This window comes from Oncorhynchus clarkii, chromosome 1, assembly GCF_045791955.1.
Source record: "Oncorhynchus clarkii lewisi isolate Uvic-CL-2024 chromosome 1, UVic_Ocla_1.0, whole genome shotgun sequence".
In the NCBI taxonomy this organism is placed as follows: domain Eukaryota; kingdom Metazoa; phylum Chordata; class Actinopteri; order Salmoniformes; family Salmonidae; genus Oncorhynchus; species Oncorhynchus clarkii.
Window position 1 is genome coordinate 29,510,713 of NC_092147.1, and position 25,185 is coordinate 29,535,897.

At 43.9% G+C, this 25,185-nt stretch overlaps 1 protein-coding gene across 2 annotated transcripts in view; it reads right to left on the bottom strand.

Moving 5' to 3' along the window:
• Positions 1-25,185, bottom strand: part of LOC139405503 (nuclear receptor ROR-alpha A-like) — a 260,164-nt gene that overhangs the window by 17,012 nt on the left and 217,967 nt on the right. For both annotated transcript variants that reach the window (XM_071147889.1, XM_071147899.1), the window contains 2 exons: positions 1,577-1,662; positions 47-188 (listed from right to left, as the gene is read on the bottom strand). In XM_071147889.1, the coding sequence (XP_071003990.1) occupies positions 47-188; positions 1,577-1,662 (228 nt within the window). The remainder of the gene's footprint in view (positions 1-46; positions 189-1,576; positions 1,663-25,185) is intronic.

A 25,185-nucleotide genomic window follows, 5' to 3' on the forward strand; every position in this document is an offset into this window, starting at 1 on the left:
TTAGAAGCATGACTGTCCCCTCCTGTCGACTAGACGCTGTACGTACCGTCCCGTGACATGCCCACTGCCAGACACTTCTGCAGCCGGCAGTGCTGGCAGCGGTTGCGGCTGGTGCGGTCGATCAGGCAGTTCTTCTGACGGGGGCATGAGTAGGCCGCATTGCTCTGTTGACTCCTCCTGAAGAAGCCCTAAGACCGGAGAGAGGGAGGGGGAGACCGCACTGATTATAATATTAACCACAGTGGCCCTGCTGTATCCAATGACTGATTGGCTTTTATTCCTGTAAACATAAAAGGATCTTGTGTTTCACTGGGTACTTACTGAGAGTGATGAAGCCGACAATATTCATCACTATGGAGGCTACTGTTGCTAAAATAAATGTACAAGAATGCTGCCATGCCAGTGCTTTGCAGGCTATTGAGTTCTAGTGTCAGTTGTATAAAGCTCTATGTTGTTTTATTGAAGGAGTGGTGTGTTTTAACAATGTGTACTGCAGGGGGTGGTGTGTTTGGCTGTGATGTAATGGTAGGCAGTATCTTTCTATAGTCTGGGTTATTAGTGTTGATTAACAGGGCTCCAACATGTGCGGCGCTAAAGGATGGCACACAGGATGGCACACGCACCCCGATTGGATTCCTCATCCTTTGACTTAATGAATTGATTCCGGCACATCATTAACATGCCCCACTCCACTGCTCCATACACATATGTCTTAATTAGCTGCTCATTGGCTGTTTAATTACAAGAAAACAGCTGACAGCTGCCAAGTTGCTTCATAATGGCAGCCATTACGGGAGCCTGGCTAGAACTGCTAGTGACAAGCAGCACTCTTTAATAATGCTGTGATTTATGGTCCAAACTCTTGTACTCGCACATATCATTAAATGCCTCTCTGCCTGGAGTAATTAGCAATCATTAAAGATACATTTCAGCAGCTTATTCTTCAGCGTTTTGTTTCTCCCGGCAGCTAGCTCCTGTCTGAGGGAGAGAGAGAGAGAGAGAGGCGCTCTGAGGAGCAGCTGAATGAGCCCCTGTCTCTCTGTAACACAGGAGGAAAACAGCAAAGGTGCTGCTGCCTGTCAGAGGAATACTAATGACTCGCCTGGTGACAAGCACAGGATCAAGAATACACTAGAAGCAAAAGATACATTCCCCTCAACGTGAATGCCTGGTGTATTTGAAACAGTACAAAAGCTAGCTTCAATAAAAGCGGCATACAGCCAACAATCCGTTATAATTCAAACAACTTCTTCTTTTGATGATTTTATTTCAAGAAAAACAAGCTGCAGCAGAAGGAGAAACACTGAAGCAGCATGTCCCTGGGAACGGAGGCAGTACAAGGCAGAGGAGTCACTTTGTCCTGCTAATAGTGAGGCTCTGTGATGTCCTCTGTGTGGCTTGACCATTTTAATGACGATGCTCTCTGTGTGTTTACATTTTATAGTCTCTCGCAAGATTGTTTAAAAAGTTAGACAACATGTTCAAAGGTATTTCTTTGTAAGTTTCTCCACTTTTTCTGCTTCCTGTCTCTCTCCTTTCCCCCTAACACCCACATGTTCGTTCTCTGGGAGCTTACCTTACAGCCTTCGCATGTTATCACACCGTAATGGATGCCTGATGATTTGTCTCCACAGATCTTGCAGGGAATTATTTCGATTTGAGCTGGAGAGAAAAAAAAAATATCAACATTTTGCTGTCACAAGTTACAGAACAACACCTTCACCTTGGATGCATGCTGATACATGAAAGAGCACTGTGCTTGAAAAATATCTCATCCATTTGCTTTGAATCCTCACTTCTACACAACACATCGAGTCGTTCATGAAGGAGGCCATTTTAAGTCTTCACTGAGCCACGTGCCAACCACTGTAAACAAAGTGTCAATTTATATTGCAGGCACAAATTACATAAGGAAAAGTCACAGCGACCCACAAACCCGATTCCACTACACAGTGGTAATCCTAGCCCTACTGAATGACAGACTATTATTCTCCAGTGGAAAACATGACTTCAAAACCCGCCAAACCTAAGCAGTAAGCCCAGATTAAATCCAGTATGGCCACAAAAATGATAACATTCCTATTGGGCTGGTGAATAGCTATTTGAGGCCCAGAGAGGTGGTTGGAAGGGGATGGAGGCTGTTGGTTGAAACAGTAGTAAAGTGCAGTAGAGTTCAGTGGGGGTGACAGTGTTCCACTGCTGACAGGCCTGTGTGTGATTTAGCGGGCACAGAGGACACAGGCATGTGGGGGCAGGTCTCATCCATCCCGGTCTCCTGCACAGGAGTAGAGTAGCACGCCACAGGGCAGCAGGACACAGAGAGGCAGCTGAGACACAGAACACCCAGCCTGGGCTACAGCTCTCATGCTTTATCACTGCGGCCTCTGACGCCACGTCTCTGCCTCGACACTAGATCTGTATCTATAATGCCAGCATCTTAGGCTGCCACCGCTACAGCACTCCGTAGCACCAGACAAACTAAGCTATCTGATCTACACGGAGGAAAGATTACAGTTGGATTCCTGCTCTATAGTGGCTCCCTACAACTGCACAGATAGCCAATCAAAGCACAGAGCACTATCAAACCGCCTTCTCTTACTTGTGCTGAAAATGTATAATTTTACTCTTTATGAGCCATTCCAACCAGTGCACGCTATGACAAAGTAGTCTCTCCACTAGCTTTAAACACCAGGCCTAGTCTTCTTCTAGAGCGGTCGGTCTTTCAGGCCAGGGTAGACTGGAGCTCTGTATTACCTTCACATCCAATCCCTTTAAATGAATTTGATCACATCAAATGGGCCTTCACTGAGGCTCCATCCAGAGGACTCATCAGCTGCCTGGGAGCGTCTGTTGTGTCATGTGGATAATGTCAGTGTCCCTGAGGCATGCCCAGGGGATGGCCGCTGATCCACTAACCCTGTACCACTTTACACACACAGTCCCTCCATTCAGGAATCTCTGTTAGCCTGCACTCTTATCACTGGTAGAGTCAACTAGACCTCGTCCCTAGAAGCAGAATTAGCCTACATTTCAGTAAAATGAACAAAGAGAGCAGTGGCACACACGCTAGTCAGTTCTCATATGGAAAACACCTAGATGGCTGTGTATCCTGCGGTACAATGGAGGCTAATGCACATAGTCTGCCTAGATTAGAGGGAAAACGTACCAGGAGCCAGGTTTTGACAGGCTCGCTGAGAGGGTTACTTTATAATTAATCATTATGAATTTCTGCATTGTGTCGAGTCGGTTGTTGTTTTGGTTATCTCTGTATGAACACTGGCATTAAAGGCAGTGCACTCCATTGTTTGTTTTTGTGTTCTACCTGCATGAGCATTTGAGGTGCAGTGTGTTGCGAATTTTCAGCCTCATTACTTACATAATAAGTGAAGCGTGCAGTAATTAAAGGCCCAATGCAGCCATTTTTATATCAATACCAAATCATTTCTGGGTAGCAAGCAAAAAAAACTATTTCTCAAGCAATAATTTTGCTAGGACTGTCTGGGAGTGTTTTAAGTGGGAGGGGAAAACTTCAAACTAACGGTTATTGGCAGATTGGTTTGGAACTATCTTTGTTATTGGTCTATTCATTAATTTACCACTTGGTGATGTCACCAGGCAAGACGCCAATGAAAACAGGCTTTTTAGAAGGTCCTGTGTAGATAGTTGCTGGTTGAAAATACAATCAGGAAATAACACTGATCACATTTTATCACACTTTTACAGACTTAGTTTCATTAGCTGTTGTACAATATGATACAAAACACAGTAAAATAGAATCTTGACTACAATGGGCCTTTAAAACTTGCTGGGGTGGTGGTGGAGAAACAGGGCTGTGTTGACGGGCCCTGGCCATTGGGGGGCAGTGCAGGGCTGTCACTATGACTGTGTCTATAGCCGCCTCCTCTCCACTGAGGCCAGTTCCCAGCTCTCAGCCCCCTCTCTTTCCCACAGGCTCCAGGCTCTGAGCTCCTACAGGCTTAAGCTGCTGCTCGTCTTTTCTAACCCCCCCCTCCTAGCTGCGAGAAGAAGCAGGACTGGCTGGATGCTCGCTCAGGCCTGACAGAGACTGTGCCACATCAGGTGAAGGCAGAGGGAGTGGAAACGGCGGTGCGCTGGGCTAGGCTGGGCACACACACAGATGAGGATAGCTCACAAAGCCCTATCTGCAGCAGCGAGGACTTGAGTGCACAAAGCCTCACCAGCTAACACCCTCTACTCCACTACTACACAAACCTCTGAATGCTCGGTGCACTCAACAGTAAAAAAGGGTTTATTTCCATTCTGACTAGGTAGAGGCTTTGTGGTTTGCTATGTAAAAAAATAACCCAATCTAAATCTATGGTCATTTTAACAGTGAAATAAGCAGTTTTCTGGTAGAGATTCATGAAGAATAAATACAGAATAATGACATCAAATAAGCCATTAAGTCACCTACGCCATCTGTTCAAGTCAATATTTGGGTATAACTGAGCAAGCTGCCCTGATGAATGGCTGTTATTGGGGCTCCCAGTCAGACTACACTTCAAATAGTGTGAGTGGTTTAAAATGAATTCCCGCAGGGGGCGATGGTCAGACAGAAAGGCACTGTGACTAAGTACTTCAGATCTGGGAGTCAATATCTATTGACACGAGCTGTGGTGTTAACTGCCTCTCCGTGTGAGGCAGGCAAATGCTGGCTCTGTGTCTGGGCTTGACCAGCGCTGCTCACTGCTGCTGAACCCATTCGCCGTGCCTGCCTGCCTGTCTCCCTGCCTGCCTGCCTGTCTCCCTGCCTGCCTGTCGGCCTCCCTGCCTGCCTGTCTCCCTTCCTGCCTGCCTCCCTGCCTGTCTCCCTGCCTGCCTGTCTGCCTGCCTGTCTCCCTGCCTGCCTGTCTCCCTGCCTGCCTGTCTCCCTCCCTGCCTGTCTCCCTCCCTGCCTGTCTCCCTGCCTGCCTGTCTCCCTCCCTGCCTGTCAGCCTGTCTGCCTGCCTGTCTGCCTGCCTGTCTGTCTGCCTGTCGGCCTTCCTGCCTGTCTGCCTGCCCGTCGGCCTGCTTGCCTGTCTGCCTGCCTGTCTGTCTTCCTGGCTGCCTATCTCCCCTGTCTGCCTGCCATGTCCCCTCACTGCCTCTGCCTCTGCCTGCCTCTCTGCCTGCCTGCCAGGCAGCCCTGCCGCCTGCTTAGGACATCAAAGCCAGGCACAGTGAGACGGGCAGTCATGCTAAAGCCCATCTCAGCAGCCTCCCATTACTCACAACACTGTGAGAAGGCCTCCACACACAGGCCACATCAAAGAGAAGGGGGACCTGCTGAGGTACACAGATAATGTACTGTGAATCCTACCGCAGCATTCACGCCGTCACAAAATATCCATCCACAGAAAGAATGAAAAAGGTAATGACTAAGATCCTCGGTGGAGGATAAAACTCTGGTGTGGCTGGCTTTGGATTTCACAATGGATAGAGTATGGTGAGAGGACTGTGTAGTAGCCTAGCCTCATGTTGTATTGAAGTCCAGCTCCTCATAGGGCACAGCTTGTTAGAGGGGCTCTGTCTGTGTTCGTCGCTGTGCAGTTCAAGGACACTGATTCACATCACATAAAGGCCCTTTGGAGACTGAGGATGACGTGTCACTCAGAGCACATGTACAATTGAAGCCCCCTCTGTGTCCCCCTCTGCCCTTCATTGTGTACCAAACAGCCCTGAGATCAAAGCCCACACGAAGAGAACACTGCACTTATTAAAGCCCAGAAAATGAACAGAAAATCGTTTACAAAAAGAAAACAAAGGTTTTGCCTTACCCATGCTAACTGCTCCCCGGGACTCTGTCATAGCGTACTGCGTTCTGTAACTAGTGCTTTAGCGCTGACATAAGCACCACAAAGACAGTTGTTGTCAGAGTGAGCATTTTCCCCTGCGCCTCTCAAATATGCTATAGCTTCATTTGTACCTGGAGAGCATAATTTATGAGCGAGGAAAAGTGTGGTGTTGACTAAATATATTGAAGATATATCAATTATTAAAGGTTGATCCTTTAATGGTGAATATTGGATGTGAATTCTTAATGCTACATTACAACTCATTGGAGAAAAGGTTTTTCTTTTCAGAATGGGATTTTTCATATCCCCCAGATCTAATTCTAGCAAGGCATTTTTTTTTTCAGACCAAAAAACGATATTCTGTAAAAATTGAATAGCACAGGAATTTGCAGCAGTGCAAATATTGACATACAAACCACTACAGCAGCTCTATCTCCTAGTTATTCCCACTGCAAGCTCAGATTTTCCTCAACCACTGGACTACTGTACTGACATAACCTTCAGAAGATTAGGGGGATCCCTTACATTACAGTCACAAACTGAGGCTGACAGCTATTAGATCACTGGACTACTGCACCTACTACAAGGGTGTTACACGTAGAGTAATAAAATACATACCATATCTCTGAGTGATGGAAGACCTCATAGAGTAAGGAGTACTGTCTTCATCTGCCGTTTCATTGGACACAACATCTGTGGTGTGTATTCTAACATCACTAAATGGATAATTCATTTGAAGTGTATATGTGTGGTACATGTAACAGCCTCTTACCAAGAGGCAGAATATGTAAGACTGCAGCTATAGTGATGGGAATGTTGGGGGTGTGAGTGTGTGTTGACAGCTGTCAGTGACCAAATGACGCAAGCCAGTGGGCTCATATTGGAGATTATGTAAGTGATTGGACAGCGATTCTGGGCTTTTGTACAGAGCAGCATTATGGGCAGATTAACAATGGCTCTCCATTCCAACAAACAGGGACAAAACAGTTTAATCAAATTCTCTACTAAACATTTCACAACACAACAACAAGGCAAATGTTGAAAACGAACACATGACTACACACAGGGCTACAATACAGGAACCTGTTAGTATAATCTCTTACTAGATACAGTTCACACAGGAAAAATACCATTCGTACGGTCAGTAAACTAGCTGGCAAGTGCTCAGCAAGCAACATTTTTTACAATAGTTTCCCCCCCATTTTGACTGCTAGATTAATTTCCCCCTTTGCCAGTGGATATCAGATGTAGTTTGATTAACATAGTCTATGCTAAATTGAAACCCATGACTGTCAGACAGACAGCATAACAAGAGCTAGAATCAGATCCTGCCTCTTTTCATCTGCCAAGGCACTGCTGTCATGTTGTAGTCTAACAGAACAGAATGAGCGCTTTTTTTTATTCCCAATTGCACAGCAGAAGAAAGGTTATTTGAATGTCAGTGGCAAAGGACAGCGGTGGTACACAGCACAGACAGAATAGTATAAATGTGTTATTTGTTTGGGGATTTGGCTTATTACTATGAGGCTGTCCTCATGACATTTCTACTCCAGTGCAGCTCAGAGATACCACACTCAGATATTCACCTGCAAAGGAAAATCCTGTATCATCATTTTAAACCGCCTCCGTCCATTCAACAGACAAACCAGCTGAGGTCATCAACAATGTTTATACCATGAGGACTAGAACAGAGAAAAAAATAATTGATACATTTTTTGATGTCTCTATGCTAATTCCTCTTTATCAACTGCCAGCCTAAGCTATGATCCCCATCACTCGAGACCAGCAGCCATATTTGAAGCGATATTCTAGTTTCAGTGGTTCAGTGGAACAGCTCTGAGCTTCCCTATTATTCCTGCATAGCACTGCAAACAGAAATTAATTTGCTAAAACCCAGGTCTGGATGATGGCCCTGGGCTGCTTTTGGGATGAACTCATGCATGTGTCTTGTGTTTGTTTGTGTGTGAGGCCATTCATATTTCAACACTGCCAAACATGAGATGCCTGTACAACACAGCAGCATTTCTCTGCCTCTGTTTTTACTTGACTGCCTTATTGAAATGAATTCTGACACCCTCAATGCAGGGAGCAGGAGAAAGGAAGAGTCATTTGGTCTCATTTATGTGTTGTTATGGCAAAAATGTACGAGCTTCCTGACTGGGAGTCTGTGTGTTGCCCTCTTGGGGAAACAACAAAAGGGTTTATAGAGAAGACAAGCCTGCGAAGGGGAGCATGTGTGGCTCCCCCCTCCTCTGTTCAGTGACAGGTGAAGGAAGCTGTGCCCCGGTACGCCCACTCTCTGTCTGTCACTGTGTATCTGGGTCCCAGTCCCAGAGGAGGACATGGACAGGAGGGAGAGAGAGGCACACTGCATGCTCGGCTCTGATGCCACAACACAGTCAATCTGGAGACTGCTGCACTCACTTATGCATTCATTCTGATTCTGCCTGCTCTGCTCTGCTCCTTATCCCAGTAAGTCATCGTAAGGTGAGCGGCAAACATTCAACATTTAAATGGAATGAAATGGAATTCAATTAATTGTTTACATGCTTTTATAACACACTACATGTACTTAAAATTATCTGATCTAACACTGATTGTAAAGTTTTGTTGTTGTTTTTTCTTGGCAGATACACACTGAAGCATGGCACCGGACTTAAGCGGAACTCAAAATCACTGAGGCTGAAATCACAGAGGACCAGCTGATTGACTGCTTCCGTTGGTTCGGAAGCTGTTTAAATTCAGAGCTATGGAAGGGGGACGTCTCCTTTCCTATTTCTGAACCTTCGCTGGCCACTTTAGCTGAGAAGGCTGTGGTTAAAGACTTGATTGAGACTTGTCATTGGCAAAGTGCCTTAGACCCTTTTTAGACTAGAGGGCATCTCGAGACATTCTCGAAAGGTATCAGAAAAAAAATCCAGAGAATACACCTTTTACTGTGATGTAAAACTGTGAAACGCACACGTCTCGCCCGCTACCTCAGGAGGTCGCGGTCGAGCCTTCTTCGAGAGTCACCCCCCTCCGAGCATTGCAGTGTCAATAGAAATAGAATTGTCTCATTGAGCCAAATGCTCTACAGTAAAATACTTAATAGCAGAGCAATGTTTTTTAAATAGCTGAAATATATAGGTGTTTTCCTTATTATTAGAAACTTGTTTTATTGAGATTTTATCTGAAATTGTAGGAACAGCCTGTTACATTCTGAAATTGTCACAGTACCTTTAAGAAAAGTAATCTCAACTGTATGTTTTTTGCTTGGCTGTGCAGAGCCACCATCCTGAGGCAAAAAGCTTTGCAATCAAGCAGCAGGAGTTAGCTGTGTATTGTCAGCTAATTTAATGTGTATGGATGAGAAAATAAACCCTTTAATTGCTTGCACATGCTTGTGAATTGTTGCATTATTCAAGAGTTGAATATGTCTTAGAAGAAAAGTTGCTGGTATTGTTGAATAGTTTCTAGCTAGCTATTCTTACTGGCTAGTAGAAGTGGCTACTATGAGTGAAGGCTAGGGCCATTCCCCCCAGAAAAGTCTGGGAACTTGCAGGTGCCTTGGTGGAAGAGTGGGATAACATCTCACATCAAGAACTGGCAAATCTGGTGCAGTCCATGAGGAGATGCACTGTGGTACTTAATGCAGCTGGTGGCCACACCAGATACTGACCGTTATTTTGAACCCCCCCCCCCCCCCTCCATTTCAGTTAGTCACATGCCTGTGGAATTTGTTCAGTTTATGTCTCAGTTGTTGAATCTTATGTTCATAAACATATTTACACATGTTAAGTTTGCTGAAAATAAAAGCAGTTGACAGCAGTTGAGAGGACGTTTATTGTTTTGCTGAGTTTACATATACAGTGTCTTCAGAAAGTATTCACACCCTTTGACATTTTCCAAATTTTGTTGTTACAAAGGGCGATTAAAATATATTTAATGGTAATTTTTTTGTCAACAATCTACACAAAATACTTTAATGTCAAAGTGTAAAAAAAATATGAAAAATACTACAGGACCGTATGTGGACACCTGCTTGTCGAACATCTCATTCCATTATTCCTCCTAATTCCATTTAATGTGGAAAAAGTCAAGGGGTCTGAATACTTTCTGAAGGCACTGTAAAGAATGAAACCTTCTATACATCCAGTGCAATTACACAGAGAAAGCTTTACATATCAATAAAGAGGCTTGTTTCATAGATCAGGGGAATTCACCACTGCCACACTGTACCACTTCCCTTTTGCTTTAATTGCTGCATTAGTATGCATTATTGTAAGAAGCTTGACTGCTGCTGGGCTTAATTTAATGTGATCCTTACTATAAGACTATTCTTCACAGAGAGATGTAAAGTTATGTATGACAACATGCAGCAGACTGACATCGAGACAACGTCCTGTGGGTGTCACATGTGTGGTAATAATGTGGCTCATTCGTATGTTAGATCTACGAGAAACATGTGTGTGGTATTGAACCTGTGTGTGTGTGTGTGTGTGTGTGTGTGTGTGTGTGTGTGTGTGTGGAGGGGTAATGCACCTAAGTCCCATCCACTGGGACCTGCCCTTGGCAGACTGTGTGTGAGAGGCAACTGATGCCCAGGGGTCAGTGGGTCAGGGGCACAGAGTCAGAAAACACATGGAGAACAGGCAGGAAAAATAGTTCAGCTGCCAGTAATTGTCCCTCTGTGTTCTCCTTAGGAAAACATGTTTCCACACACTGAGTTACTTCCACAGACTAGCCCCAGACACCAATCATCAGCTTGATTTGCGCCGTCCAACAGGGAAGCTCCACATGAGCCAGAAGCCAATTGCGGCGAGCTTTAAACCACTCTAGCCGACGCTTGGCATGGCGGATGGGGATCTTATGCTTGTGTACAGCTGCTCGGCCATGGAAACCCATTTCATGAAGCTTCCTACGAACAGTTCTTGTGCTGAACAGATCTTGTGCTGACGTTGCTTCCAGAGGAAGTTTGGATCTCGGTAGTGAGTGTTGCAACCGAGGACAGACGATTTTTACACGCTCAGAGTAGGCATCCTTTGCCATGATGACAGCTTTGCACGCTCTTGGCATTCTCTCAACCAGCTTCACCTGGAATGCTTTTCCAACAGTCTTGAAGGAGTTCCCACATATGCTGAGCACTTGTTGGCTGCTTGGCCTCTGTGGTCCAAATCCTCCCAAACCATCTGAATTGGGTTGAGGTTGGGTGATTGCAGAGGCCAGGTCATGTGATGCAGCACTCCATTACTCTCCTTACACAGCCTGGAGGTGTGTTGGGTCATTGTCCTGTTGAAATACAAATGATAGTCCCACTAAGTGCAAACCAGATGGGATGGTGTATTGCCGCAGAATGCTGTGGTAGCCATGTTGGTTAAGTGTGCCTTGAATTCTAAATAAATCACAGACAATGTCACCAGCAAAGCACCCCCACACCATCACACCTCCTCCTCCATGCTTCACAGTGGGAACCACACATGCGGAGTTCACCCGTTCACCTTGTTCATCAAAAATTGTGAATATCTCACCACGGGTTAATGAGAAGGGTGTGCTTGAAAGGATGCACATAACTCTACAATGTTGGGTTGTATTGGAGAGAGTCTCAGTCTTAAATAATTTTCCACACAGTCTGTGCCTGTGTTTAGCTTTCATGCTAGTGAAGGCCGAGAATCCACTCTCACATAAGTACGTGGTTGCAAAGGGCATCAGTGTCTAACAGCGCGATTTTCCAAGGCAAGAAACTCTGAGCGCAGCCCTATCCAGAAATCTGGCAGTGGCTTCTGATTAAATTATATTTTCACAGAACCTCTTGTTGCAATTTCGATGAGGCTCTCTTGTTCAGATATCGGTAAGTGAAGTGGAGGCAGGGCATGAAAGGGATAACGAATCCAGTTGTTTGTACGCGCGTTACCACTCCACTATGTCTCCCTGTCATGGCTTTTGCGCCATCAGTACAGATACCAACACATCTTGACCACTAAAGTCCATTTGATATCACAAAGCTATCCAGTACTTTAAAAATATCCTCTCATGTTGTCCTGGTTTCCAGTGGTTTGCAGAAGAGGATGTCTTCCTTAATTACCCCCCCATAAACATAACGGACATATACCAGGAGCTGTGCCAGGCCCGCCACGTCTGTTGACTCATCCAGCTGTAACGCATATAATTCACTGATTTGTATGCGAAGCAGTAATTGTTTCAGAATATATCCGGCCATGTCACTGATGCATCGTGAAACAGTGTTGTTTGATGAAGGCATTATCTGTTTTTTTGGGCCTTTCCCCCCAGAATTGTTCCAGCCATATCCACGGCAGCAGGAAGAATTAAGTCCTCCACAATAGTATGGGGCCTGCTTGTCCTAGCCACTCGGTAGCTCACCGTACAAGACGCTTCTAGCCCCTTATTATTAATGGTATCTGTTGCTTTTATACATGTCTTACTACTCGAAAGTCGTCTTCATTCTCATTCAAAAAACTCCTGTGGCTTATTTTTCAAATTGTCATGTTTAGTTTCTAAATGTCTGCACAAGAGTTAAGGTTTCCCGCGAGAGAGTAACGGTTAATGAGATTGGATGTTCATTATTTTACTAGGCTACCTTTATTTGGCATTGTGTTGTTATTTCGCTGAACACAGATGTTTGTTTTGTAAAAAAATAAAATAAAAGAGAATCACATTTTTATTTGGCGTACCCCCAGAGTCAGGGTATATGCAACAGTTTGGGCAGCCTGGCTCGTTGTGAACAAATTTGCCAGAATTTTACGTAATTATGACATAACATTGAAGGTTGTGCAATGTAACAGGAATATTTAGACTTATGGATGCCACCCGTTAGATAAAATACGGAATGGCTGTTTTTCACTGAAAGAAACGTTTTATTTTCGAAATGATAGTTTCCGGATTTGACCATATTAATGACCTAAGGATCGTATTTCTGTGTGTTATTATGTTATAATTAAGTCTATGATTTGATATTTGATAGAGCAGTCTGACTGAGCTGTGGTCGGCAACAGCAGGCTCGTAAGCATTCATCCATGCGTTATGACTTCAAGCCTATCAACACCCGAGATTAGGCTGGTATAACCGATGTGAAATGGCTAGCTAGTTAGCGGGGTTTGCTAATAGCGTTTCAAACGTCACTCGCTCTGAGACTTGAGGTAGTTGTTCCCCTTGCTCTGCAAGGGCCGCAGCTTTTGTGGAGCGATGGATAACGATGCTTCGAGGGCTATTGTCGATGTGATCCTGTTTCGAGCCCAGGTAGGGGGCGAGGAGAGGGACGGAAGCTATACTGTTACACTGGCAATACTGAAGTGCCTATAAGAACATCCAATAGTCAAAGGTATATGAAATACAAATGGTATAGAGACAAATAATAATAGTCCTATAATTCCTACAATAACCTCAGCCTAAAACTTCTTACCTGTGGCGTTCCTCATAGTGGATTTTTCTTTTAGATTCCGTCCCTCACAGTTGAAGTGTACCCTATGATAAAAATTACAGACCTCTACATGCTTTGTAAGTAGGAAAACCTGCAAAATCGGCAGTGTATCAAATACTTGTTCTCCCCACTGTATTTTAAAAAAAAATCGCAACAACTCCCATTTTTTTTTTGCAAAAACCAGCACTGTTTTTCAAAGTAGCTCATCTTGATATAGGCTATTGCCAAGATGAGCCCATCAGCCATCACTCATCTTCATCATTAGGTGAGTTAGTGTGCCACTGGAAATGTTATTTAGTAACCTACTGATATACTGTGTATATATATTTCCTCCTATTATTGTATAATCTGTGTGTCACTTCATTGGCCTGGGCTGTTGTTTATTTGAATTCAAGACCAGATTGATCTAATTTCTGTCATTTGTGTGGGGTGCTAAAAAATATTCAGCTATTGTCTTCTATCATGTAAATGACGTAGAATTGCATGAAATGCGTTTTAAAAATGTGTTTTTCTTCACGTTCCCCATGTGTGGATATCGCAAAAACGACTCTGCTCAACAGTAGGATATACCACACCGCAAATGTTATGATGGCTTAATTATAAAGGGGCTTTTTCATCAACAGTAAATTTACCATGCATCGAATTGCATCAGAAATGTATGGTGTACCGGGAAGTGGGGGCTATAAAAAAAACTAAGCCCCAGGGCCTTTGATTTCTTAGTCCAATCCTGCCTGACCCTCAGCTAAATCCATAGATACAGCACTATGATATTCCCCCTGACATCATGGTGGCCTTGTGTCTCAAGAGATGAATCAAAGAACAGTCACAGAGTATGTCAAAGTCCTGAATATCTGTTTACACAACATATTCTGTGGATTGTGCTGTGCTGTACCCCAAGGCCAACTATCAGGCTGCTAGAGAGATGATGGAATCGATGCTTTGAGAGAGACTTTGATAAGAGAATGTTGTCACTGATTTCTCAGTGGATGTTATTCTAGTTATGCCCAAGCCTTTAATACACAACAGTTAATACTAGTAGTCAGCTGACAAGTGACATTCCAGCAACTCTGCCACTCTGTTTGAAGGTCTTGTGTTCTCATCAGCACGGAAAGAGAAGGCAAGGACAGGCAAGACGAATGACATCAACGGTCAGGCGATATTTCCAGGGACGTGTGATTGAGACAAATGGGGCTTGTTACATTAGCAGGGATACTGAATCCTGTCCCCCGCAGATCCAGGGGAGATAGAGCTGAAACTAGAGGCACCCAACCTTTCCAGGGATCAGCGGTGTCATGGAACCTCAGAAAAATAGCTTTCTCAAACACTGGATCCAGTCACTGTCTCACTGCTTTTTCACTCAGCACTTTTGTCTTCCACCATACGAGCCCTATTCAGATACCTTGACTTGGTCCTCTCCTGTAAGCCCAGAGAGCGAAATGGAGTGTGTGTGAGAGCAAGAAACATTTACAGATCCATTAACGAAACCCTTCACTATTAGTGTCTTAAGTAACTGAACATTTCCATCATGCATCATTTACCTATAATTATACTAAATGTGCAAATAGATTTGACTCCAAACACTTGATTGCCATAATGTTAAACACTTACTTCTGATTAAATTTGCAAGGCACTTTTAAAAATAAATGTATTTATTCAATTTTGCTACTGGCAATATCTGTCTGGCTGATTAAAAGCCAAATGAATTACTATCAATATGAATGACTTGACAGAGTCCTTATCATTGTGGAAACCACTTTTATATCGCTGTAAAACTAGCATGTATTCACAGGTAGATACTGCATTATACTGGAAGCATTATCATGAAATAATGTCACTTATTTTTTAAATACACCTGCATCCCTGGGTATACAAAAGTACGTAAATGAATGCCTATTCACTGCAGAGGAACTGCACCACAACAGTAGTTCCATGCTCTTTAACAGTTGAGCCGGGCTATAAAAGGCACATTCCAAGATAGCAGGGGAGTATGGGAAGATGTCTGCTGTGACAGTGAGTTCACAGACTACTTACAGCATGTGAGGCACAGTCCCCCTTCTCCATTCCCTTGCACAGTCCCACTGTGTTCATAGTCCTACATACACTGGCCTGGTTTTGTTTATCATGGCAGGATTAAGCAGCCATGCACAAAGCATGCTTCTCTCCTTACACGCTTTGTTTGCAGAAGGGGGCCAGAGCGAGGCGTTCGCTGCCTAGCTGCCTGCTACCTTTGGGTGAACCTGCTTCAGTGGCTGTAGATGAATGTGCCATGGAGCTTAATCCCAGGCAAATAAAGAAGTGGCAAGATTAATGTTTGCATAAACACATCCCAAAACCCCTTGAATAATAATCAGTACTTCAGCCCATTCTGTTCAGATGCAAAAGCTCTTAGAGTCAGGTGACAGTAAATCCCTCCCTCCCCACCACCTCACCAGAACCAGGAAGCAGCCATGCTTTGTTGCTTCATCAACACCAGGAAGCAGTCAATACTTTCCACTGGAGAGGCAGGATACACCATGCAGGCTACACCGGGAGAGAACTACTGAGCCAAAGCTGGAGACAGACAGGGACTTGCACAGTACTACAGTGGCTCTCCTCTCCTCCCCCTCCTACCACAGCGTGTCAAGTCCACAGCGCTCAATCTCTGGCCCTCAGAGCAAGGCCCACAGCAGACGCCTGTCACAGCCACTAATGAACACAGGATGGTTTGTCAAAAAGCTTCCTTTTTAACACTATCCATAGAAGTCTGTCAACCTGTTATTCATTACAAGTTCTCAGAAGAGAAGGAACTTCAAGACCGTGCAAAAACAGTTCAATTGATGTCAAGAAATACAAAACCAATCTTATCGCTGGTTTGTACAGCAATAAATCACAGGTCCAAACCAAATAAGGCCATTAAAATGCCATTAGGGGCATGCTCCCGTCCCAATGTCCACGTGATCCTGTCATCTCTATGGAGCTTCACAGCTGGTTTCTCCCAGACAACCCAGTCTCTGATAAGGCCTGGTACAGTATAGAATGGAGAGGGGAGTATGGAGTCAGGTCTGATACAGACAAAGAGCGGGATGGAGAGAGAAGGAGGAGGAGAAGCGGGGGTCCAGGCCAGGGTGGGGGAGCGTGGGACTTGGAGCTAGGGTAGATGGGGTGTGAGGGCTCCCTCTCCAGAAGGCTGCTCCAAAGTATGAGCACAGAAAAAGCCCCCCTGCCTAATGAGGGGTGAAGTGGAGCCCCCTGTGGGCCCCCCCAGGCACATTCATTAGGAGATGAAAAACCATTTCCTGCAGAAGAGAAAGCACTTGCCTTAGCCCAGACATGTTTAATTTAGGGCCATGTGAAGAGAAGCCAGATTGGCCAGGTCCAATCTACCAGGCCAGGGAAGCCGAAACAGACAGGGCCTGCTGAGCCCGAGGAGGAGAGAGTACTATACTATATTGTGGCTCCATTGTGCTATTCTCCTATTGACAGAAGTTGTAATGACTATCAGCACATGCCAAGCCTACAATAGTCAGATAAATAAATTGAACAGGAGGTTGAGTACGTAAAACAATAGAAAATACAATAATCCACAGTAACTCTGTATGAGGTAACAGAGAAACTAAGAGGATTTTTTTAACTTCAGTTTAATTCATTGCATTTTGTTGCATACTGCTGTTATCATCTATCATGCTCAAGGCAAAAAATAATATATTCATTTAGCTAGTGGTGGTTAGTGGAATGGAACTACCCACTGGGTACACACTGGTTGAATCAACATTATTTTCACGTCATTTCAATGAAATTAGGTGGAACCAACGTGGAATAGATGTTAAATTGACTGCCCAGTGGGTAGGCAATATGATAATGCAACTTCATATTCTGCTGGTAGAATGTGGTAACAAGCATTTGTGACACTACAGAGACTCGCAAATTAAATCAAGGTATAACGTTCTAAGACATAATATTGAAAATATACACTGAGTATTAAAAACATTAAGAACAAAACATTTCCATGACATAGACTTACCAGGTGAATCCAGGGGAAAGCTATTATCCCTTAAACCCTCTTCAATCAGTGTAGACGAATGGGAGGAGACTGGTTAAAGAAGGATTTTTAAACCTTGAGACAATTGAGACATGGATTGTGTATGTGTGCCATTCAGAGGGTGAATGGGCAAGACAAAAGATTGAAGTGTCTTTGAACAGGGCATGGTAGTAGGTGCCAGTCACACCGGTTTGTGTCCAGAACTGCAACGCAGTTTCCCATGTGTATCAAGAATGATCCACCACCCAAAGGACATCCAGCCAACTTGACACAACTGTGAGAAGCAGTGGAGTCAACATAGGCCAGCATCCTTGTGGAGGGCTTTCAACACGCTTTCGACACCATGCCCTGACAAATTGAGGCTGTTCTGAGGGCAAAAGGGGAGGAGGCAACTCAATACTAGATAGGTGTTCCTAATGTCTGGTATACTCATTGTATATTTGTGAACGCAATAGAGAAGGCACAGCTCCAATCCATTCACACTGCAACACATAAATAGAAGAGGGGGATAACAGGGTATCTCTCCATGAGAAATCAAATACATTGCTTCTAATCAGAACTGCATATCCTTGTTCCTTATCAATCCTCTTATTTATTATGGCGGTTCGTTGCCTTGTTAGATATGTAGAAGCAAGCTCCAGTAATTAGCAACTGCTCACCTTTGGGATGCTAATCCTCTGTGAATTGTGGATTTGTACATCAAAGCAACACTCTTCCATATAGCTGGTTCTTGAAATTACAGTCAATTTCAAACCTGCAATTATTTGTATAGCATGGATGCAAACAGCCTCCTCTTTTATGTATCACAGATTTCCGTGAGTTTGCAGTAAATAATACTTATTCTAGCTTTGGGACACAACATCGAGAGTCTGTATTTTGGTTGGACTCCCTGAGTTGTGCATAGTTCTGGTGGGTGGCGACGGAAAATAACCCTATTACAATATAGCCGGCTTCACTGTCAACAAAGATATATGTATAATCTCTAGGAACTATACTTAAGTAAAGTGAAATGTGTCCCTCGCTATCAAATAAACATCTGAATCCAACTTTTGTCCCGAACCGCAACATGTTCCTGCTGTGTAGATAGAGGTAGATTTCGTGGTAGGAAGTGCATGGTCTAATGGCAGCCCGCTGTCTAACTCAACAGGAATATGGTGCGGTTCATACAAAAGTTGGATTCAGACGTACACAGACTCCCGATGTTGTGTCCCAAAGCTAACATAATCCACTCCAGTGGAATCCAAATATAGAGTTAACACTAGATTCCAAAATTCAAGTGCCTGCTGTGCATGTAAAGTGGAAAAAGCTTCCTCTTTCGCATCATAAAGATTCGATTTCTTTGGTGACTTCGATGCATCACATAAGAAGCAGGCAATTGCTATGGGGGATCAGATCAAACATGCTTAATTAAACAATGAAGCATGACTACATTGCCAGTTGTCAGCCTGTCCTTTTCCCAGGCATTAATTGAAAGTTAATTAAACAATCAATGTATGCCTCTATGTCTAATTTAAGGGCTTGTCCAGGGCTTGTCCAGGGGTGCATACTCTGATGTTTAGATTAGAGGTCGACCGATTATGATTTTTCAACGCCGATACCGATGCCGATTATTGGAGGACCATAAAAGCCGATACCGATTAAATCGGCCGAATACATCAATAAAATCAATTTAGCCTCAAGTAAATCATGACACATGTTCAATTTGGTTTAAATAATGGAAAAACAAAGTGTTGGAGAAGAAAGTAAAAGCGTAATATGTTCCATGTAAAATATGTGCCATGTAAGTTCCTTGCTCAGAACATGAGAACATATGAAAGCTGGTGGTTCCTTTTAACATGAGTCTTCAATATTCCCAGGTAAGACGTTTTAGGTTGTAGTTATTATAGGAATTATATGACAATTTCCCTCTATACCATTTGTATTTCATTAACCTTTGACTATTGGATGTTCTTATAGGCACATAGCTTCCGTCCCTCTCCTCGCTCCTCCCTGGGCTCGAACCAGAAACACATCGACAATTAGCGTGCGCTAACTAGCTAGCCATTTCACTTCGGTTACACGAGCCTCATCTCGGGAGTTGATAGGCTTGAAGTCATAAACAGCGCAATGCTTGACGCACAACGAAGGGCTGCTGGCAAAACGCACGAAAGTGCTGTTTGAATGAATGTTTACGTGCCTGCTTCTGCCTACCACTGCTCAGTCAGATACTTGCATGCTCAGTCAGATTATATGCAATGCAGGACACGCTAGATAATATCTAGTAATATCATCAACCATGTGTAGTTAACTAGTGATTATGATTGATTGTTTTTTACAAGATACGTTTAATGCTAGCTAGCAACTTACCTTGGCTTACTGCATTCGCGTAACTCCTTGTGGAGTGCAACGAGAGAGAGGCAGGTCGTTATTGCGTTGGACTAGTTAAGGTTGCAAGATTGGGTCCCTCGAGCTGACAAGTGAAAATCTGTCGTTCTGCCCCTGAACAAGGCAGTTAACCCACTGTTCCTAGGCTGTCACTGAAAATAAGAATGTGTTCTTAACTGACTTGCCTAGTTGAATAAAGATTAAATAAAGGTGTCAAAAAAATAATAATGGCAAATCGGCGCCCAAAAATACAGATTTCCGATTGTTATGAAAACTTGAAATCGGCCCCAATTAATCGGCCATTCCGATTAATCGGTCAACCTCTAGTTTAGATGCTGCATAAATGTGTGCCCTTTCCCATTCAAGGCCAGGCTAAATCCATTGTGCAGAGAAGGTGGAGATTATACGAAGAGGGAAAACATCAGATGTTCACAGAGCTTCCCCCACACGCATGCACACGCACTCTCACACAGGAAGCGGGAGAAGGCATCTTTGAGAATTCACAGGGAAGGTGCTTCCAGCATAAATGTTTCCTAATGAGGAACATGAGTAACACATATGTCAGAGATGTGCACCAGGGGAGAGAGGTGAGGTTTCATTCTGTCAATCCAATACATTTCTCCGTCTATCACATCAATGTCATATGTTATTGTGGTTAAGTATCATATATAAAAAAAGTGGATGGAATTTTGTTTGTATACAGTTAAACCAGGACTACATGCTTATCTTTTACATGTTCAATTGTATTACATCCTCTGTAGATTAAGGTACTGTATTTACATGGATGTTCAAAATGTGGGACATGCATCACAAACGTGGAACAAGAATCTTAAAACTGGAAATAAAAGGGATTATCTTGTGAAACAGGGTGACATAAAGATCACCCTGCTATACTCCTATTGGTTAGTGGTTAAATAGCGATGAATTAACAATGTTGTTGTTAAGTATTTAGAGGCAATCCTACACCTCCACTAAAACATAAGCTACTCGTGGAAATCTCTTTACTTACCTTGCTGTAACAGGGATCAAATAAAAAATGTAATCAAATCAAATGTTATTTGTCACATGAGCCGAATCCAACAGGTTTACATTTTACAGTGAAATACTTACTTACAAGCCCTTAACCAACAATGCAGTTCTAAGAAGTTAGAGTTTGGAGTGTGTATATATATATATTACGTTTATTTAAATAGACAAGTCAGTTAAGAATTATTTACAATGACGGACTACCAAAAGGAAAAAGGCCTCATGCGGGGACAGGGGGCTGGGATTAAAAATAAAATACAATTGGGCACAGACAAGGGTAAGAAGGTAGAGTCAACAATACATCACACGAAACAGCCGCAACTGTCAGTAAGAGTGTCCATGATTGAGTCTTTGAATGAAGAGATGGTGATAAAACTGTCCGGTTTGAGTGTTTTTTGCAGCTTGTTCCAGTCACTAGCTGCAACGAACTGAACAGAGGAGCGACCCAATGTCAATGTCAATGTGCGGGGGTACAGGTTACACTTAGACGACCATGCTAAATGGTAACTGACAGCATAGCCCAGAACACCTGACATAAAATGCATGCATAAGTGGGCAAGTGTGTTTCAATGTCATGGAAAACCTGAGCGTGACAGGTGGAATCAAGATTCATATAGCTGTCCACTCTGTGTGTGTCAGACCAGACATAACTTAGCGCTTAGCGGGTGGCTGAATCTTCCAAATTCCTCCCCACATATGTGCAGTGATGTCAGATTTATAGTCAGATAAAAAGGTAACATTATGAAAAACTCTGAGGATTGGCTTTGAGCGATAGCAATAACCTTGCATGTAGCGGAACGATGATTTATGCACCATGGCTTGGGAGTGCAGTATTGTAAATGTGTGTGGTAACTGGGCTGCTGCTACCTGACTGTAACATTGATGGGGCAGACTCAGAGAAAAGACTCAGAACTAAATTGCTTAATCTGTTTACCATTCCTTTTGGAGTTTATGGAAAAGAGTAAAAGACAGACAAACAGAGGCTGATATTTTGCCCTCATGTCATGCATTCACACACAGATTCATCTCTCACTTTAGAAGCCAAATGATAACGCCTAATTTTCTGCGAGCACAGTTATTTTTAACTTCTCCAGCTGTCGGATAATATAGCTTGACTGTCAGAGCTGGTGTGCATGTTAAAATGTTGAAAACTCTTTTCAATTTACCGTTCTCTTTGAGCGAATTACAAAATGCACATTCCATTAGTTTGGCTGATTGACATTCCTTTTCCCTTATCAGAACCAAAGGGAGATTAAAAAGACAGTTGACTGGATGGAAATGGAGACTTCCAAAGAGCTGAATTTGGCTTGCCTTGAAAAGTTCTCAGAAATCACTTGGGAGAATAGGCTCTGCTTATTAATTGGATAGAACAATGTCTTCTCCAGACTATATTCTGTTCTGAATGATCAAGCATTCTAATATGCTATAAAGGCTTTTGTCCTTGCTATTCATTGCATTGTGATGTTCACAGATTTTTATAGTAGGTCCTCTACAGTTTCTCTTACATTGACCTGCTTGACCAATGTCAAGACCTGACAGCTTTGAACATTCAAACTACAGATCTTATTTAGCTTATTTTTACACAAAGACAACAGGACAACATAAACATGTCCCTTACGGCCCTGGCTCTTTTAAATAGCAACAGAGGCTCTCAAACACTGGCTCTTTTAAAAAGTAAGTTATATAACATCCAGTCAAACTGTCATTAATCAATCCATCCAGTTGCATTGTGAAGTTGTGGCATCTAGGCCAAGAGGTCTAACTGATGTAATATAGATGGGCGCTAATGGATCCTGTAGCTCTAGCTCATCAGAAAATAATGTAAATCACAGGCCTCTGAGTGGGTGTGCAGGTAAGTCTACACCCATAGCCAGTGGCTCACTGACAGCTACATTTACAGTTGAATTGATTAAGTCATGGTAAGACGTTGGCTTATTATGTCCTTAGGACCATAACATGGGTACATAACAGGGGGGTATAGAGCTAGCCCCCTCTCCATAGAGCTAGCTATAGAGTTAGCCTCCTATCCATAGAGCTAGCCTCTACATAGAGCTAGACTACTCTCCATAGAGCTAGCCTCCTCTCCATAGAGCTAGCCTGCTCTCCACAGAGCTAGCTATAGAGCTAGCCTCTCCATAGAACTAGCCTTCTCTGCGTAGAGATAGCATCCTCTCTATAGAGCTAGCCTCCTCTCCATAAAGCTTGCCTCCTCTCCATAGAGCTAGCTATAGAGCTAACCTCTCCATAGAACTAGCATCCTCTCTATAGAGCTAGCTTCTCCATAGAGCTGACCTCCTCTCCATAGAGCTAGCCTCCTCTCCATAGAGCTAGCTTCCTCTCCATAGAGACAGCTTTCTCTCCATAGAACTAGCATCTTTATAGAGCTAGCCTCTCCATAGAGCTAGCTATAGAGCTAGCCTCTCCATAGAGCTAGCCTCCTCTCTATAGAGCTAGCCTCCTCTCTATAGAGCTAGCCTCCTCTCCATAGAGCTAGCCTCCTCTCTATAGAGCTAGCCTCTTCTCAATAGAGCTAGCCTCTTCTCCATAGAGCCAGCTTTCTCTCCATAGAACTAGCCTCATCTTTATAGAGCTTGCCTACTCTCCATAGAGCTAGCTATAGAGCTAGCCTCTCCATAGAGCTAGCCTCCTCTCTATAGAGCTAGCCTCCTCTCTATAGAGCTAGCATTCTCTCCGCACAGCACATCAAGCAGCTATGCACGGAGCTCCCGTTAAAGCACGTCCCACTGTCCTAATAACCACCTGACCTGACCCCTATTGCTTGCCCAGTAAAAAGAACTGCAGCAGGTTATGTAACTGCAGCAGGCAGCAGGCATCTGGGGACTGGGTCTGTTCACTAAGGCCTGGACTGTCACTCAGTCAGCTGCCTGCATGGTCTGCCTGACTGGTCTCTGGAAATAAACCAGACCCTGACACACCATGACAGGGATTAGGCCTGAGCTGGCCATTCGAGTAAAACAAGATAAATACTAGACTTAGCCACGACCCTGGGATTTCCACCCCTGAGCCACGGTGACCATACCTGGGCTCAGGTTTACCTTTGTAACAATGATGTCCTAACCTGTATTTCTAACAGTGAATTACGGTGGTTAGCAGACAGAAGATTTTCTGTGGATGTTCCATCAGAACCAAAAGCAGGCCAGGGCGGAGGGTTCCTGGAGCGCTAGTTCACCATGACAACAGGAATCCAAGACATTGTAACGTCATATGGCAAACCTTAATCCCTTACACTACACACACTATATATACAAAGGTATGTGGACACCCCTTCAAATTAGTGGTTGCTGACAGTTGTATAAAATTGAGCACACATCCATGCAATCTCTGTAGACAAAAATTGGCAGTAGAATGGCCTTACTGAAGAGCTTAGTGACTTTTAACGTGGCACCGTCATTGGATGTCACCTTTCCAACAAGTCAGTTCATCAAATTTCTGCCCCAGTCAACTTTAAGTGCTGGTATTGTGAAGTGGAGACGTCTAGGAGCATTACAGGCTCGCAGAAAGGGACTGCCAAGTGCTGAAGCGCATAAAAACCATCTGTCCTCAGTTGCAACACTAACTACCGAGTTCAAAACTGCATCTGGAAGCAACGTCAGCAGAAGAACTGTTCATCGGGAGCTTCATGAAATGGGTTTCCATGGCTGAGCAGCTGCACACAAGCCTAAGATCACATGCGCAATGCCAAGCATCAGCTGGTTTGGTGTAAAGCTTGCCGCCACTGGACCCTGGAGCAGAGGAAATGCGTTCTCTGGAGTGATGAATCACGCTTCATCATCTCGGAGTACGATGGACGAATCTGGGTATGGCGGATGCCAGGAGAACGCTACCTGCCCCAATGCATAGTGCCAACTATAAAGTTTTGTGGAGGGGAATAATGATCTGGGGCTGTTTTTCATGGTTCGGGCTACGCGCATTAGTTCCACTGAAGGGAAAACTTGACACTACAGCATACAATGACATTCTAGACGTTTCTGTGCTTCCAACTTTGTGGCAACAGTCTGGGGATGGCCCTTTCCTGTTTCAGAATGACAGTGCACAAAGAGAGGTCCATACAGAAATGGTTTGTCGTCATCGGTGTGGAAGATCTTGACTGGCTTACACAGAGGCCTGACCTCAACCACATCAAACACTTTTGGGATGAATTGGAATGCTCGCTGCGAGCCGGGCCTAATCGCCCAACATCATTGCCGGACCTCACTAATGCTCTTGTGGATGAATGGAGCAAGTCCCCGCAGCAATGTTCCAACATCTAGTGGAAAGCCTTCCCAGAGGAGTGAAGGCTGTTATAGCAGCAAAGGGGGGACCAACTCCATATTAATGCTCATGATTTTGGAATGAGATGTTTGACAAGCAAGTGTCCACATACGTTTATTTGGTCATGTAGTGTAGAATACTTCTGAATTTCACAATCAATTCTCGTCTTGGTACAGTTGGGCCAAAGTCAAGGCATATACTGTGCTGTAAATGCATTACTTCATTGTTTGGATTCAGATCCTATGACCTCACATTAAAAGCATACTTTATGCCAATGATTGTGCCCCTTTTTA